This window comes from Chamaea fasciata, unplaced genomic scaffold (genome assembly GCF_029207755.1).
Source record: "Chamaea fasciata isolate MVZ Bird 193981 ecotype frontalis unplaced genomic scaffold, bChaFas1.0.hap1 SCAF_28, whole genome shotgun sequence".
NCBI lineage: Eukaryota > Metazoa > Chordata > Aves > Passeriformes > Sylviidae > Chamaea > Chamaea fasciata.
The window spans coordinates 4,267,650-4,283,793 of NW_027094113.1; the positions used below are offsets into that span (position 1 = coordinate 4,267,650).

At 62.6% G+C, this 16,144-nt stretch overlaps 1 protein-coding gene across 2 annotated transcripts; it reads right to left on the bottom strand.

Moving 5' to 3' along the window:
- Nucleotides 1-7,571: 7,571 nt before the first annotated feature.
- Nucleotides 7,572-15,171, bottom strand: TMEM59L (transmembrane protein 59 like). Of its 2 annotated transcripts, XM_066205756.1 has the most exons (9): nt 15,100-15,171; nt 13,305-13,367; nt 11,919-12,024; nt 11,596-11,693; nt 9,996-10,142; nt 9,798-9,903; nt 9,400-9,511; nt 9,155-9,272; nt 7,572-8,977 (listed from the first exon to the last, which is right to left on the bottom strand). In XM_066205756.1, exons 1-9 carry the CDS (start codon nt 15,154-15,156, stop codon nt 8,816-8,818), a joined length of 969 nt encoding a protein of 322 aa, XP_066061853.1. In that variant the 5' UTR covers nt 15,157-15,171; the 3' UTR covers nt 7,572-8,815. The 2 variants fall into 2 exon arrangements, with proteins under 2 accessions (XP_066061853.1, XP_066061852.1); XM_066205755.1 differs by lacking the exon at nt 15,100-15,171 and having other exon boundaries at nt 13,305-13,513.
- Nucleotides 15,172-16,144: the final 973 nt, after the last annotated feature.

Consider the following 16,144-nt stretch of genomic DNA (forward strand, 5'->3'; position numbering starts at 1 on the left):
CAGGAGGTCCCTCCTGAGCCCCTTTTCTCCTCCTGAGCCCCCTCAGCTTCTCCTCCTGAGTCCCCTTTTGTCCTCCTGAGTCCCCTTTTCTCCTCCTGAGCCTCCTTTTCTCCTCCTGAGTCTTCTTTTCTCCTTCTGAGACCCCTTTTCTCCTCCTGAGTCCCCTTTTCTCCTCCTGAGTCCCCTTTTCTCCTCCTGAGTCTTCTTTTCTCCTCCTGAATCCCCTTTTCTCCTCCTGAGCCCCCTTTTCTTCCTCTGAGCCCCCTTTTCTCCTCCTGAGTCCCCTTTTCTCCTCCTGAGTCCCCTTTTCTTCTTCTGAGCCCCCTTTTCTCCTCCTGAGTCTTCTTTTCTCCTTCTGAGACCCCTTTTCTCCTCCTGACCCTCCCTTTCTCCTCCTGAGCCCCTTCCCCAGCTCCCTCAGCAACCCCTCACCTGATCAGCACACCCTGACCTGTGAAAGACTTCAAACAAACGCTGTCCCTCTGTTATTTTTAGGTCCACCCCGACATTTGAAGTGCGGCTATTTCTGTCCCACCAAGGGCTGTGGCCCTCTCCATCCCAGGTGATGGGAGCTGCGAATGTTACACCTCCGCTTCCCCTGCAGGAAAAGCGAGGCCGGGGCTGGATGCTGTAAATGCCTCTCACGTGTTCCCCAGATCCCAGTTAAATTGAACCCCAGAAGGTCTCTCAAAGCAGGGAAAAAAAATAAAAATGCATTTATAAGACCCTGGAAGGAAGACGTGTTCCATAACGACTCTGGTGACCAGACTTGTGTCATGTGGAGAAGGAACCGAGGGGGGTATCTCTTGTTATTTCATATCGCTGATGGGATTTTGCCTCTGGCAGCAAATCCAGGAACTTTTTAAGTTACCATTATTGTTTGATTTTTATGGGCCATTTGATATTTATTTTTATTTCCCTTCGTTATTTGTTGAGTGCACTTAGCCCCCTTCCCCGAGCAGCCTGCCTTATATCTAAGGTGAATTTTATGACCAGTGTTAGCAGGGCAATCGGAGCAACTCACACAACTGTAATATATTTATCCCGTGCACTCAGTACATCCAGGCAGGCCTGGAATTCCTACTGTGGAGAGCAGTGATCTGCCTGGAAAATCCCAACTCTAACTGGACTGGGTTTAAAAAAAAAAATGAAAATAAACAAAAAAAGGAATAAACTCCAAACAATTTACATTCTTCTTCTTTCTGATCTTGATTTCAAGCCTTCAGGATTTATTTGAGTCATATTTTCACCTTTTTTTTTTTGGTTTTTTTTTTTTTTTGGGGTTTTTCCCCTTGCAAAACATGAGGTCTCTCCATGTACCTTTTGCTGCAAGCCAAGCTCTTGTGTATCCCACGGCTCCCACAGCTGGGCTTTAAAATCCACAGCCAACACTGGGAGAGTAATGACAAAATCATGAGCTGGCAATGCTGCCTTTCCCTCAGACCTCCTTGTTTCATCCTGCTCAGGAGCAGGAATTCCTCGCAGCTCCCAGCACCAGCATCCAGGTTTTTGGGTTGTTTTGTTGTTTGTTTTTTTTTTTCCAATTTTTGTTAGATTTTTTCCCAGCACAGGGTTTGGTTTTTTTCCCAATTCTTGTTACATTTTTTGGCTGCTTTATTTTCCCTCGTTGTGCAGGAGGCTGTGGTGACCTCCCTCGCTCTTTCCTGGTGATATCCCAGCCCCCGTCTCCCTCCTGCCCGGAGGGTGTGGTGAGGTTTCTCAATGCTTCTCCCTGCTTTTATTCCCTCTGGATTTCTGGTCCACTGCTCCCTGCTAATCCCCGTGTAATCCTGGCCACGGCCTGAGCCCGGGGAAGGTCAGGAACAGAGTCTGGGGTGTGTGTGCTGTGCCAGGAGGATGGACCAACCTTCCTCCCTCCCTTTTACCCTGCTCCTGGGGATGCGTTTCCCCGCGGAGATGTTTGATCTGCTGCAGGCTGAGGGAGGTGGATCTTCCTCTCCTTCCCCCTGCAGCACCGCCACTGCCAGGCCCCACGGCAGAGAATCCCATGGCGGAGAGCAGCCACCAGCCCCAGGGACGTGGGGGCCTCAGGGATGTGGGATCCCCAGGGATGTGACACCCCCAGGGATGTGACACCCCCAGGCTTGTGACACCCCCAGGGATGTGGGACCCTCAGGGATGTGACACCTCCAGGGATGTGACACCTCCAGGGATGTGACATCCCCAGGGATGTGGCACCCTCAGGGATGTGAGACCCCCAGGGATGTGACACCTCCAGGGATGTGGGATCCCCAGGGATGTGACACCCTCAGGGATGTGAGACCCTCAGGGATGTGGGATACCCGAGTCCCTCAGCATGAGCTCTGTAGGCTCCCACCACCCTGGGGTGCAGCCAGGTCCCAAATTCCCCGATTTCGGAGACAATCCAACACAACCAGCTCAGCTCCGGCACAAAACGCCAGGAGAGCAGCATCCCCTCTGTGCCAGGAGAGAGCCAGCCCAGCTCTCAGCTGGATTCCCAGGCTGTGTCCCCCACCCTGCGGAGCAGCAGTGCCACAGGGATAAAACACGGAGAGCGGGAACGCCGTGCCCTGTGCCGCTGAGGATCAGGAATGAGAACACACAGAGCCACGTGGGGTCTGGCTTGGGGGCAGGATCAACACCTTCCCGCAGGAATCTTGGGCTCCTTCCACTCCCACGTGGAGAGCTGAGTCCCACAGGGGCTGGCTCCCACTCAGCTGGCAGCCTTGGCCATTCCCAGCCCCGTTTGGCCACCATCCCGCAGGTCCCCTCCGTGCCCGACACGTGTCATCCATCCCGCTGAAAGCAGGGATGGCTCCAGAGGGGAGCAGGTGCTGCAGCACCACCCCAGCCCACCGGGGAGCCTGGTCCCAGCCAAACCACAGCCACGGAGCCCAGCTTTCCCCCGACCAGACCAGCTTGGCTGCTCTCCTCACCTGGCAGGAGAACACAGGCAGGCGAAGCCCCTCGCCGCCCGGCGTTCCAAGAAGTAATGAAGGCCAGGGAATGGAAAATCCCTGTCACTGCCTGTGCTCTGAGGGTGCTCCCCTTTCCCCGCGGCAGCACCAGGGCCCAGCAGCTGCGCCAGGCCCGGCCAGCGGCACCGAGAGCTCAACTCTGACATTTGAAGACGGGGGAAATAATTTGGCTTCGTTTATTCCTCCCGCCCCCCGAGCGGTCCCTCGAGCCGGGCTGGAATGTGCGTGGTAGGGACAGAACCAATCCCATTAGCACCAGGAGATTGTTTTTCCCTTTGGTTTTGTTGTTGTTGAATCACCCGTGGCTCCGGCTCGGTGGGGTAGGTCGGGGAGAGGGAAGCCACGGACGTGTTTTCCCGTCCCTGGCGTGGGGCTGCCCTGGCCGATTCCAGCAGCGCCGTGGGGTTTCCATCCTTCAAGGCCAGGTGGGCTTTGTGGTGGCTCCAGGCATGATTCAAAGGTGGATTGGGAAGGGGAAGGGCTCAGCTCCATGTGCGGGGTCAGGAAGGTGCTTTGATGGGGATCCCTGGATCCCCTGGATGGGGATTTGTCTCCATTGGGGTTAAAAGTGAATTTCCAGCTCTGAGTGCTGGTCAGGGACTCAGGATCGCAGCTTTGTGCTGGCAGGAGCTGGGCCAGGAGCAGGGAGAGGCAGCTGGAGCTGCTGGAAAATATCCTTTCCCAGCTGAGAGAGGAGCCCAGGCTGTGCTTCCATCCCCTCCAGGAGCCCTGCAGCTCCAAACCCGCTGTTTCGCCCAGACTGGGGACTCTCACGGAAGAATGAGGATCATCGTCTCCTTCCTCCTACAAGACTGGAATAATAAAACCTCCCTCAGCCTCTCCTGCAGCACCTCCCTGGGAGGAGAGGGGGAAGGGGATAATTGGACTCAAACCATCAAAAAGGGCGATTGGCACGTGGACTTCTCCTTGAGGAGTCCTACTCCTTCCTCCCTGCCCACCCTGCCCTGGGATTTCTGCCCTCTGAGGCATCCCGAGGACCTCAGTGTCCTTCCTGAGCAGAAACACCCTGGAGGAACAGCCCCGGGGCTCCAGGACAATGCTCCTGGGGGGAACGGGGTGAGAAACAGGGACAAAGGCACGGTTGGGAGCAGATGGCAGCAGGGGAGGGAAATCCCTGCCTGGCCCAGCTCCTCCAGGCATTGTGTGAGCTTGGTGGAGCCAGGCCAGCTCCCAGCAGCTGAGATTTTCTGGAGAGGACAAGGGCAGCCCAATGCAGCCACCAAGAGCAGCCAGGGGGGCTGTTGACCCCGATTACAGCTGCTGAGACCCCCACAACCCTCGGCACCCACTGCTGGCACAGAGACCGAGCCACAGCCAAGGGGGGAGAAGCCACAGGGGTCTGTGACGGGAGTGTAGGGGGGAAGCTACTGGATTTTTCCCAATTTTGGGGCTACTTTTTGCCAAAGACTCATCTGGGATTAGTTGTGGAGCTGTGGCTGGACATGTGGACACACGGGGGTGAGTGTGGACACGTGGACATCAAGGTGAGTGTGGACACCAGGGCATCAGGATGAGCATGAGGATGTGTGTGTGGACACAAGGACACGAGGGTGGACACGAGGACGTGAGGATGGACACAAGGATGTGAATGTGGGCACACCAATGCTCGCCCCACCGTGGGCTCAGGGTGCCCCCCACGCCCTCACCGCCACCATGGGCTGGAGGCTGATTCCACCACAGCCTGGCTTGCCCGTGGCTGATAAGGGCCACACACCACGAATTCTCCTTTCCCCTGTGAAAAAATAAAAGAGGGAGCGAGGAGGAGAAGGCGTCGGGCGGAGAAGCCCCCGGCTGCCTGCTGGGGCGAGTGGAACCAGCGGATTTCATGCGTCTCCTTCTTGTTAGAGTGGGGTCCCTCCTCACCTGCTCCTGGGCACAGTTTCCTGCCCCCCGAGCCAGCGGGAAGGAATCCGACTCCAGTTTAAAGACGAGGAGCTTGTCCACGGTCTGCAGCCCGGCTCCCATCGCGGGAGGGGACGCGCTGCCTCGCGGAGGGAAGGGTTTGCCAGCTGTCTGCACCGATCCGCGGCCTTCCCGCCTCCCCCCGTGAAAATCCTGCAGGAAAAAACACCCGCTGAGGGGTGTCCCTGCCCTCTGAGGGGCACTCGGTGGCCCGGGCCCGGCCAGGGGGGTTCTTGTCCCCGAGTCATCAGATGGTGCCCACCGCCGAGGCTGCTCCGTGCTGGGCTCCATCTCTCAGCCCTTCCCTCTTATCCTGCCCTGCCACTCCTCTGCAGCGCTGAGGACGCCGTGCAAACCCCCAAAATCCCACTGCGGGCTGGGAAATGGTGGGAACGGCACCCACCCTGCCTCCCACGCCGGCCCCACACGGCCGAGGCTGCCCGGAGCATCCTCCCTCCCCGGGAACAGCATCCCTCTCCGCTCCATGTAGGGAAGACCCCCTCCCGTCCCCACCGTGCCAGCGCTGAGCCGCTCTCCCCTCCCCTCCGGCACCCGTGAGGGGCCGACACCGCATCCCCCACGGAGGGACAGGCAGGGGACGTGCTCCGGCGGCCGAGGCTGCTGGCAGGGAGCGGACCGGCCGCTTTGGAGATCCTTCTTTGGCTGTGAGCGCTGCCAAGCGCCCCGGCATCCATCCCCGGCACCTCCGCACGCCTGGCTCGGCGTGCCGGGGAAAACGGGCGGCTCCCCGGGGGCCCCGCGCCGCCGCTGGCTCGGAGCAGGGTCCCCGCTGGGCTGCCCGAGCGCCGCGGCCCCGGCTCCAGCCCCTCGCGTGAGCCGGCCTGCCGCGCCTGGCACGGGACAGCGCGGCCCCGCCGTGGGCGTGGGCGCCGTGCCAGGGCAAACACACGGCGGGGGGAAAGGTGGGGCTGCCGGGGCCTGGGTGCTGCGTGGGCGATGGTGTGTGACAGCGGTGTGTGACACGGTGTGTGACACGGTGTGTGACACGGTGTGTGATCCTGGTGTGTGACACGGTGTGTGAGACGGTGTGTGACACGGTGTGTGATACTGTGTGTGACACGGTGTGTGACAGCGGTGTGTGACACGGTGTGTGACACGGTGTGTGACACGGTGTGTGATCCTGGTGTGTGACAGCGGTGTGTGACACGGTGTGTGACACGGTGTGTGACACGGTGTGTGATACTGTGTGTGACAGCGGTGTGTGACACGGTGTGTGACACGGTGTGTGACAGCGGTGTGTGATCCTGGTGTGTGACAGTGGTGTGTGACACGGTGTGTGACACGGTGTGTGATCCTGGTGTGTGACACGGTGTGTGACACGGTGTGTGACACGGTGTGTGATACTGTGTGTGACACGGTGTGTGACAGCAGTGTGTGACATGGTGTGTGACAGCAGTGTGTGACACAGTGTGTGACCCTGGTGTGTGACACTGGTCTGTGACAGTGGTGTGTGACACTGTGTGTGTGACACAGTGTGTGACAGCGGTGTGTGACACTGTGTGTGACAGTGGTGTATGACACGGTGTGTGATCCTGGTCTGTGATACTGTGTGTGATACTGTGTGTGACAGCGGTGTGTGACACTCGGTGTGTGACACTGGTGTGTGATACTGGTGTGTGACACTGGTGTATGTGACACTGTGTGTGTGACACGGTGTGTGACACTGGTCGGTGACAGTGGTGTGTGACACTGTGTGTGTGATACTGTGTGTGTGACACAGTGTGTGACACGGTGTGTGACAGTGGTGTGTGACACGGTGTGTGACATTGACGTGTGACACTGTGCGTGACATTAGTGTGCGATACTGGTGTGTGACACTGTTGTGTGTGACACTGTGTGGGACATTAGTGTGTGACGCTGGTGTGTGTGACCCCGCTGTGTGACATTGGTGTGTCACACCTGTGCACGGCCCGATTAACCCTTTCCCTGCTGCAAACGCCGTCCCTGGGTGGTTTCAGTGGGACCAGCCCCCATTTCCCAGCCCTTCCATGTGCCCGGAGCCCTCCCCCGGCGCTGCCCCCCGGCTTTCCCTCCTTGCCGCTCTCAGGGGGATGTTCGGGGGTGCTTTCCCCACAGCATCCCCTGCCACACGTGCTGCTGGGTCTCTCACACCGCAGCAGAGAGGAGCTTTGCTCCGTGTCCCTGCCAAACAGCCCAGCGGGGATTTCTCTCCGGTTTGCCAGAGGTTTCATCCCAGCTCAGTTTCCAGACCGGGAACAGCCCCGTGCCCTGTGCCGGCCCCATGTCCAGATCCATCGTCTGTCTTTATTTCTCCAGGCGCACCTAGTGAAGCCAATGCTTGGAGAAAGTGTTGTCACGCGTGTTTTGTCGCTTCTCCCGCGTGCAAGGAAGGAAAAAACTGCGCCTGAGAAAGTATCTACTGACACAGGGATGATTCTGAGTCCTCCAACCATCCAGGGACGAGCACCCCACGAAGCCACCGACTCTCCCAGCTCTGGTACAAACCTTTTATTCTATTCCCCCTCCCAGCTCAGGGCTGGGTTCCTGTCCCTGGAGCTCCTGCCCGGGGACATCACAGACTCCACCGAGCTTCACACGCGGCCGAAAAGCAACAACGAGACGTGGACCCCAAAAACGGACACGAGACCCCCCTCCCCGCCCCCCCAAACACCCCACACGCCTCCCCCCCCCCTCCCCAAATCCAGTTCCCCAAACCCCGATATGTTGGATGGGTGGAAGTGATAAGGAGCAGCACAAAAAAACCGGTGGGGACGGGGACGAGAGAGCCCCGCCCGCCCCACCGCGGAGCGGCCGGAGCCGCCGGCACACGGAGAGAGCCCAAAAACCCCGGGGAGAGGGTGCGGGGTAATAAGTTAATCTGTACAGACGTGTTAGGTGACACGGGGGTGGCGGCACCGGCACCCTCCCGGCACTGCGGTGTCCCCGCGGGGATGAGGAGCCGGTGCCCATCAAACCACGAAACGATGCGTGAAAATCGAGTGGTGGAGAATGGGGAGGAGACGGGCAGGGGCGAGACACCTCCGTGCCCAGGGGCTGTGCCAGGGTGGGCCAAAGGGAGCCGTGCTTGGTCCCATTCGGAGCCCAGGGACACAGAGAACGGGTCCTGCCATCAGCTACAGCCCCGGAGGGGTCTCCCAGCATCAGGCAAGGATGCCGAGCCCAGGATGGAGCCGTCCCAGCAGCTCCCACCTCCTGTCCGAGCTTGAAGTCGAGGAAACGCCGCCTCGACCCCTGCTTGGTCCCACCAGCAACCTGTTGGCGCCGAGGCCAGCTCGCCAAGGGCATCGCGGAGCAGGGAGGGGAAGGAGCCATCCCAGGGCCCCTCCGCAGCTCCGGGAAGGGGCCTGGCCGGGTGCTCGCGTGGGCACGGAGGCGGCGGGATCCGCTCCTGTCTCCGGCTGCCAACGCCAAATCCATTCGCCACGTTTCGGCTCCCCGAGGCAATCGGCTCCGGCCGGCGGAAGGGAGTTCCCAGGGCCGGGGCCGGCGCCTCGGAGGCTCAGCCCAAGGTGGGAGGCCGGGGATGTGCCGAGCCAAAGCTCAGAAGGCTGCAGACACTCTCCATCCCCCACCGCAGCCGGCTCCCTCCTGCCCAGTGCTGGACCCATGCCCGGAGGGCTGCGGGGCCCCGGCGGCTCCGGGCGGGAGGAGACAGCGAGTCCCGCTCCGGGGACGGGCTCCCTCCGGCCTCCCCGCTCTGGCAGCTCCCCTCTTGGCTCTGCGAGGCAGGATCCCGGCTCACGGCGCATCCCTGGGGGAGGCAGAGGCGCTGCCCGGCTCCTGGAGCCTCCTGCAGAGCGGGGAGGACAGCGGGACCCGGAGCTGCCCCTCCGGGAGCCGGGAGCGTGGGGCAGCCCCGGGGGCAGCGGGGCGGGATCGGGGGCGATGCCGTGGGGATGGCGAGAGGGAGGCGGGCAGGGGTGGGAGCGCTACAGGATGGTCTTGTCCAGGTCGACTTTGAGGGGCAGCGGCCCCGCGTCCTCCGCGCCGTGCGCGGGGCACAGGGTGACGGTGATGACGGGCGGCAGCGGGAAAGCGCCGGGGCCGTCCAGGTCCTCCAGGTATTCCTTGTCCCCGTTGATGCTCAGAGGCTGGGAGACAGGCAGAGGGCACAGTGCAGCCCCAGAATGGGGTGCAGGACACCCTCACCCCCAGCTTGGGGACACCGCACCTCACACAGTGACTGGGGACCGCCAACAGGGCACGGCAATGTCCCACCCAGCCATGCCAGCATCCCTGACACCCTGAGGGCTGTGCTCACCCCATACCTGGGTCTTGACGTGCTGCTCGGGGGCGGTGACCAGGCTGGCACAGCTGAGCCACAGCATCACCATGATGGAGAGGAAGAGGCAGGCGGCCAGGATCCAGCGAGGAAGGCCCGAGCGCCTGTAGCAACCCACCACCCCCCGCCAAAGGGAAGGGACCAGTTTATGGCAGGGCACGGGCTGGGAATTGGGCTTGGAAGGAGGGGAGGATGTGCTCTGCCACCTCCGGCAGGTCCCAGACCACCTACTTGGACATGCAGCCGAGGAAGTCGTGCTCCTGCTGCGGGGGCTCCGGGGGGTGCGCCTTGGCTTTGCCTCGTGGCTCCTTCACGGGGGGCTTGTCGCCCTTTGCCCGGGGGCCTGGGAGGGGAGAGGTGATGCTGAACCTGGGCACCCGTGTGGGCACACCCTCCCCTCTCCCAGCACACGATGGGGGTCCCCCTGTCCCCCCGTGCGCATCTGCCCTCTAAGGGGGCACAGGGGATCCCAGCAGCTTCATGGGCCCCATCCAGAGTCCCCCCGGGCAGGGTGGGGTGTGGGAAGCTGATCAGACCCCAGAAGTGGGAAATTTGTTCAGCTCTGGAGAGCTCAGATGGGAGGCAGGAGGGCTCCCAGCCCCCTCCCAGCAGCCCGGACCCCCCCTCACCTGTGTGGGGCTGGGGGACACCAGGGCTGGACCCTGATCCCGATCCCGGCTGTGCTGGCTGGATCTCCAGTGCCTCGGCTGCTGGATACTCCATCTCAGGCTGGGACTGGGTGGGCAGGGAAAGAAGGAGAGGACAGTGAGGACGGGGGTCCCCAGCCCTCTGGGCACCCGCAGGGAGGGTCCTGGGGACACCCCCACCTGAAACACCACGACTTTGCCATCGTCCGCCTGCAGGTAGAAGGTCCAGGTGGAGGAGATGAAGCTCTGGGCAGAGCTGACGATGTCGTTGCAGAAGGTGGAGACCAAATCCAACACGGAAAACGACGGCGCCCTCAGCTCCGGGATCTGCAAAGGAGCGGGGACGTCCCATCACCGCTGTCCCCTCGTCACCCACCCCGGCGGACGACGTCCCACCCCGAGGTCACGGCTGGGTTGAGCCGGGTGCCACCTCCCAGGGATGGGAAGGGATGTGCCAGGGCTGTGATCCAACCCCAGCAGGGTCACCAAGTGAGGGGCTGCCATCCCCTGGGGTGACCACCCATCTCTGGGGCCACCACCCAGCCCCAGGGGCGTCCCTTTGGGGGTGGGATCGCCCTCCTCCGCCAGAGACAATGGGAGCGGGGAGCAGCCGCGATGCCGAGGGCGTTCCTCTCCTGGCAGCCTCTCGGTGCCCTGGATTCTTGGCCGTCGCGGCAGTTTGTTATTTTTAAAGCATCCCTGCTGGAATCCGCTTGGCTGCTCCCCTGCCACTGGCTCCGAACATTTTCCGACAGCCCCTTGCACGGTCAAACCAGCAAACAGGAAATAAATAGGTCAGATTCTGTATCTAATTATTATGCTAAATCTGCTTTGCCTGCTCGTCTGGGAACCCGGGGAAAAAAATGCTTCGGGTGGGTGGAGGGGGCTGAAGGCCCTCCCTGTCACCCCCAGTCACCCCCAGATGCTCATCCCTGGCCTTGGAGAGGGGCTGGGAAATGGGATCAGGAACCGGGAAGGTCTTAAAACCGGCCTGCAAAGGAGGGTTGTTCAAAGGAGCTTTCTGCTCTTTTTACGGCACAGATTCGTCTTTGCCTGCACGTGCACCAAACCAAAAGCCTCTTCCTTGGGCCAAAGTGTAATTTAATTAATTGGGCAAGAGCTGGATTAATTAAATGTAGGAGGGGGAAGGATTGCTGGGAAGGATAACGGATCAAAACTGGGGGAATCTGCCACAATCCCCACCCAGATCCTCCCACCCTGGGAATTCCCTGTGAGGGAATTCTCCGTGCCTGGCCCAAGCCAAGTCCAGCCCAGTCCAGCCCCCAAAAAAGTTAATTTGATTTTTATACTTGCAACAGGGCAGCTGGTGGTGGCTTGGATCAACCTGGCACAGCTGGAGCTCCCATCCACATGGATGGAGGGAGGGATGGATGGAGGGATGGAACCATGGATCCAGGGATGGATGGACGGAGGGATGGATGATGGATGGATGGATGGGTGGATGGATGGATGGAGGGATGGATGGATGGATGGATGGATGGATGGATCCTGGGATGATGGATGGATGGATGGATGAATGGATGGATGGAGGGATGGAGGGATGGATGATGGATGGATGGATGGATGGATGATGGATGGAGGGATGGATGGATGGGGGGATGGATGGATGGATCCATGGATGAATAGATGCACGGATGGATCCATGGATGGATGGATCCATGGACGGATGGCCTACACATGAGGGGTGACCCCATCCCGAGGGAGGGGAGGCACTATCCTGAGCTCCTGTGCCAGGAAGCGTTTCCCCATCTCCCTTCACCTTCTCCTTCCTGCTCTCCTCCACCTCGGGCAGCTGCTTGCGGCACCCGGTCACGCACCCAAATTGCTCCTCTGCGTTGCCGTAGGCTTCAGCACAGGCTGGGAGAGAGGAGGGGTCAGATTTTGGGGGTGCTCAGCCCCTGGGACCCCCTCCCCACTGACACCCAGGCCGTGTCAATCTGCACCCACGGGGCCGAGCGGGGCGGGACGCTCCGGACGGTGTCGGGTGTCGCTCGGCTCGCGGTGGGATGTTGGGGATCCCCCCCCCCGCCCCGGGGACGGCGTTTGGGGCTCGGGGGCCGCTCGGCCACCGGCTCCTCTCACCTGCTTCGCACTCGGCTCTGGTGGTGTTGAGCTCGGCGCTCGCATCCACGAAGTGACAGATGGAGAACAGCCGGCAGCCCCGGTAACAGGCGTTGAGAACAGCATCCTGCGGCGAGGAGGAGGAGGAGAGCGCGGAGCTGGCACCGGGCTCAGCCCCACGGCTGCACTGGACACCCCCCCACGCGGCCCCCCGCATCCAGCTGGGGGGCACCGGCCAGCGCCGCCCCCGCACAGAGCCGTGGGGAGGGCAGGCACCCCAAATCTGGAGTTCCCAGAGGAGGGGGAGCTGCCCCACAGCCCCCCCGGGTACACCCCAGGGTGGGTTTGCTCGTGGCCAAACCCTCGGGGAGGGTCGCCCCATCTCTGTGGGCACCAGCCAGGCCCTGGCATGGGCTGGGGTGCAGATTTGGGGGGCCGGGCACACACTGAGGGGGTGTGGGGGGCACACGGAGCCTACACGGGGGTCACTGGGAACGGTGACACTGCGGGCACCCCAAACCAGTGGGGATGTGCTCACTGGGGACACCCCAAAGTTGCTGGAGGAGACCACTGGGGGTGCCCCGGCGCCCCCCACGCGGGGGGGTGGCCCAGTGTGGCCTGTCAGGGCTGTCCCCACTGCTCCTGGTGGGCCTGTGGCCTCCCAGTCCCCTCCAGTGCTCTCAGTGCCCCTGGTGTCCCCCCTGGTGTCCCCAGTGCTCCTGGCACTCCCAGTGTGCCAGGTGTCACTGGTGGTCCCCACGCTCCCAGTTCCCCCAGTGACCCTGATGCTCCTGATGCCCCCCATGCCCCTGGTGCCCCCCAGTTACCCCAGTGCTCCCAGTGCCCCTGATGCTCCTGGTGCCCCAATCCTACTAACAGTCTCCATGTCCCAAATACCCCCAGTGCCTCCCAGTACTGCCGGTAACCGCAGTGACCCCAATGCTGCTGATGCTCCCCATGCCACTGGTGCCCCCAGTGTTCCCAGTACCCCCAATGGTCCTGGTGCCCCAATCCAACTGATGGTCTCCATGTCCCAAATACCGCCAGCACTCCCAGTGCTCCCAGTGCCCCCGATGCTCCCAATACCCCCAATACTGTTGATGCTCCCCATGCCCTCGGTGCCTCCCAGTACTCCCAGTGCTCCCAGTGCCCCCGATGCTCCCAGTACCCCCAATACTGCTGATGCTCCCCATGCCCTCGGTGCCTCCCAGTGCTCCCAGTGCTCCCAGTACCCCCGATGCTCCCAGTACCCCCAGTGCTGTTGATGCTCCCCACGCCCCCGGTGCCTCCCAGTGCTCCCAGGGCTCCCAGTGCCCCCGATGCTCCCGGTACCCCCAGTGCTGTTGATGCTCCCCACGGCCCCGGTGCCCCTCCCAGCCCCCGGTGCCGCCGGTGCCCCGAACTCACGGCGGCGGCCCGGCGCTGCAGGCTGCGGCCGCACTGCCCGCGGCACCCGCCGGTGTCTCCCAGCTGCGGCGAGAAGGGGTCGGTGCCGCTGCCGGTGCCGGTGGCGGTGGCGGCGACGGCGGCGAGAAGGGCCAGGCCGAGGGCGAGCAGAGCCCGGGGCCGGCGGGCCGGGGCCGCCATGGCGGGCGCGGAGCGGAACGGAACGGAGCGGAGCCGAGCGCACCCACCGCCGCCGCCGCCGCCGCCGCCGCCGGCCCCGCCGTGACGCGCCGTGCGCCGGGCGGGGGGAGCCGGGGGCGGGGGGAGCCGCCGCAGCCTGCCGCAGATCCACCGGCACCGGCACCGGCACCGGGCGGGGATGATGAGAGACGGGTGCGGGACGGTGGGGGATGCCCGGGCAGAGGGGGGTCTGGGGTACCCCGGGATGCGGGAGAATTGGGGGATGCTCGGGCAGAGGGGGATGAGGAGAACCGCGGGGTGCGGGAGAATTGGGGGGTCCAAGGGCCAGGCATGCGTGCAGGGGGATTGGGGGGTGCATGGACACCGGGGGATGCACACACGGGGATAGGGGGGTGCATGGATACCAGGGGATGGAGGGGGATTGGGGGATTCGTGGACACCGGGGGATGCGGGGGGACAAAGGGGACATGAGAACCAGGAGATTGATGGGGACCGGGGGGTGTAGGGGCACCATGGGCTAAGGGGGGCACTGGGGGATGCAGGAGGGTTCGGGGGGACCGGGGGATGTGCAGGGACACAGCAGGACTGGGGGGGGGCCACCCTGACACAGAGGAGAGCAGGGGGACTGAGGGGGTGACCGGGGTCACACTGGCACTGGTGTCACACAGAGGGACAGGGCTGCCTCAGTGCCACCCACATGGACCAACCCCTCCGGAGGGGACCAGCCCCTTGTCCCCGGGGGGGTTAGACCGCACTGTGTCCCTCGAGCACTCCCCCAAGTCACCCTCACATCTCCCATCCTCTCCCTCACTCCTCAGGGCCCTCTGGCCGGCGCTGGGCTCTCCCTGACCCCCCGGATTAACAGTCGTGATTTCCCGGCTTTGAAGGACATCAAAGGCGCCCCCCACGCCCCCCCTCACCCCTGCCCGGCCAATTCCCCTTTATTTATTTATGGCAGCACCCCAAAGAGGGCCCGGGGGGAGGAGGAGGAGGAGGGGGAGGGCTGGGGGCTTCGCTAACCTCCGGCCCTAATGGGGAACACATGGCAAGACCCCGGCGCGGGGAAAGGGGGAGTTCTCCTGTCCCGGCTCAGGATTGAGGGGTGCTCCGTGCCCTGGGGAATGGACAGAAGGGTTGGGGGTGCTGGGGGGCATAGCCAGCGCCCCCCCGGGAGCAGAGAGCGGGGCTTCTCCTCTCCCCGCCAGTTTATCCATCTTATTAACCAAGCAGGGTCGGCAGAAAATGATCTGCGGCCGGGGCGGCGGGGGCTGCCAGGGCGCTGCGCTCCCCTTCCCCCTCCTGGAGCCCCGCCAGCCGCGGCCCCGGGTCCGGCACCGGTGACGAATGGCCGGGTGAACGGGGTAGACTGGGGGCTGTCACCGTAAATCACCGCGCCGCAGGTGGGGCTTCCAGCGGAGCCCCGGGGGCACCGGGATCCTCCGGGCGGGCACCGCTCCCGCCGCACCTGCCCGCGCTCCGTCCGCTCACCTTTCCGCGGACAAAAAAAAAGCTTTTCCCCAGGCAAAACCATCCAAGCCGGCAGATACTTGCCGCCCTCCCTCCTCCCCTCTCCACAAACACTCGATGCTCGTGGCATTTATCACTACTGACCTACATTTTGGGTTGTTTCCCCCAGAGCCTTTCGGGAAGCCTCAGGCTTCCCCCCCCACATTATCCGGGGTGTCCCCACGGTCCCTTCCGCGGGGAGGGGACCCTTCACTCCACGCCCCAACCCTGCAGAGCCCGTCCCTCGTGCTCAAGCACCCTCTTGACATTTTTTTCCCCCTGCTCTAGAGCTCCTCAGGCTCCGTCACGGGACTCTTTGTGCTTCCCAAAGCAAACAGAGGCGGGAAGGTGCGGCCACCCTGAGGATGCTCCGGAGGTAAAAAAGCGTGGGGGGGGGGGGGGGCGGCAGGGAAGGGGTTAAGCGGGTTATAAATTACCCATGGATGTGGAAATGTGACTGAGAGGAATAGAAAGCAAACTCTGCCTGCTGGATTCTTCGCATTTCTTGCCTCTTTATTTTTCCCCCAGGTCACTTTAAAAGGATGCAGGCAGTCGAGGCAGCTCTCCTCCCGCTTTTCCCGGGGTTTGGGTTTTGGTTTTTTACTTTTTTTTTTTCCTGTTTGTTTTTTACACCCTGGCCCTTGAGCCAGATGCTGTCTGCGTCCAAGGATTTTATGGAGTGAGCTCTGGCTGGGAAATCAAGTAATTAGATTAATTCAGGGCCCTGGTGGCACATGACGGAGGGTGGTGGCGGGAAGGTGGGAAGCCGGACCGAGGATGCTCAGGGCGGGTTTGGCGATGTCACCGGGGTCACCCGCGTCCATGCGGGGAGAGCAGAGAGTTCGCGGCAGGGATTTTTGGGCCCCGTGGCCAGACCCTGCACCGCGGCGGGGCAGAGAGGCCCTGGGAACGGAGCCACGCCGGGGGGGCAGCGGGACAGCCCCGGCCTCGGGGGACCCCCGTGCTGACGCCGAAAAACCCCGCGCCGGGGCTCAGAGGGGCTCCGGGCTGGGTCCTGCCTCCAGCCGGTGCCTGTGAGCGCGGCGGCCCGTGGGCCGCAGGGAGCAGCTTTAAAGGTCACCGTCAAAGGGCAGCGCTGAGCGCAGCTGACCGGCCGCCGCTGACTCAGAGCGCGGGAGAGCGGCTCGGTCACC

Bases quoted from the DNA above. Each gene is read 5' to 3' on its own strand.
- TMEM59L (XM_066205755.1), bottom strand. From the start codon at position 13,484: ATGGCGGCCCCGGCCCGCCGGCCCCGGGCTCTGCTCGCCCTCGGCCTG. The intron at 12,025-13,304 runs GTGAGTTCGGGG...TCCTCGCCGCAG, and splicing joins TGCAGCGCCGGGCCGCCGCC to GATGCTGTTCTCAACGCCTG. The intron at 10,143-11,595 runs GTGAAGGGAGAT...GCTCCTTTGCAG, and splicing joins AGGAGAGCAGGAAGGAGAAG to ATCCCGGAGCTGAGGGCGCC.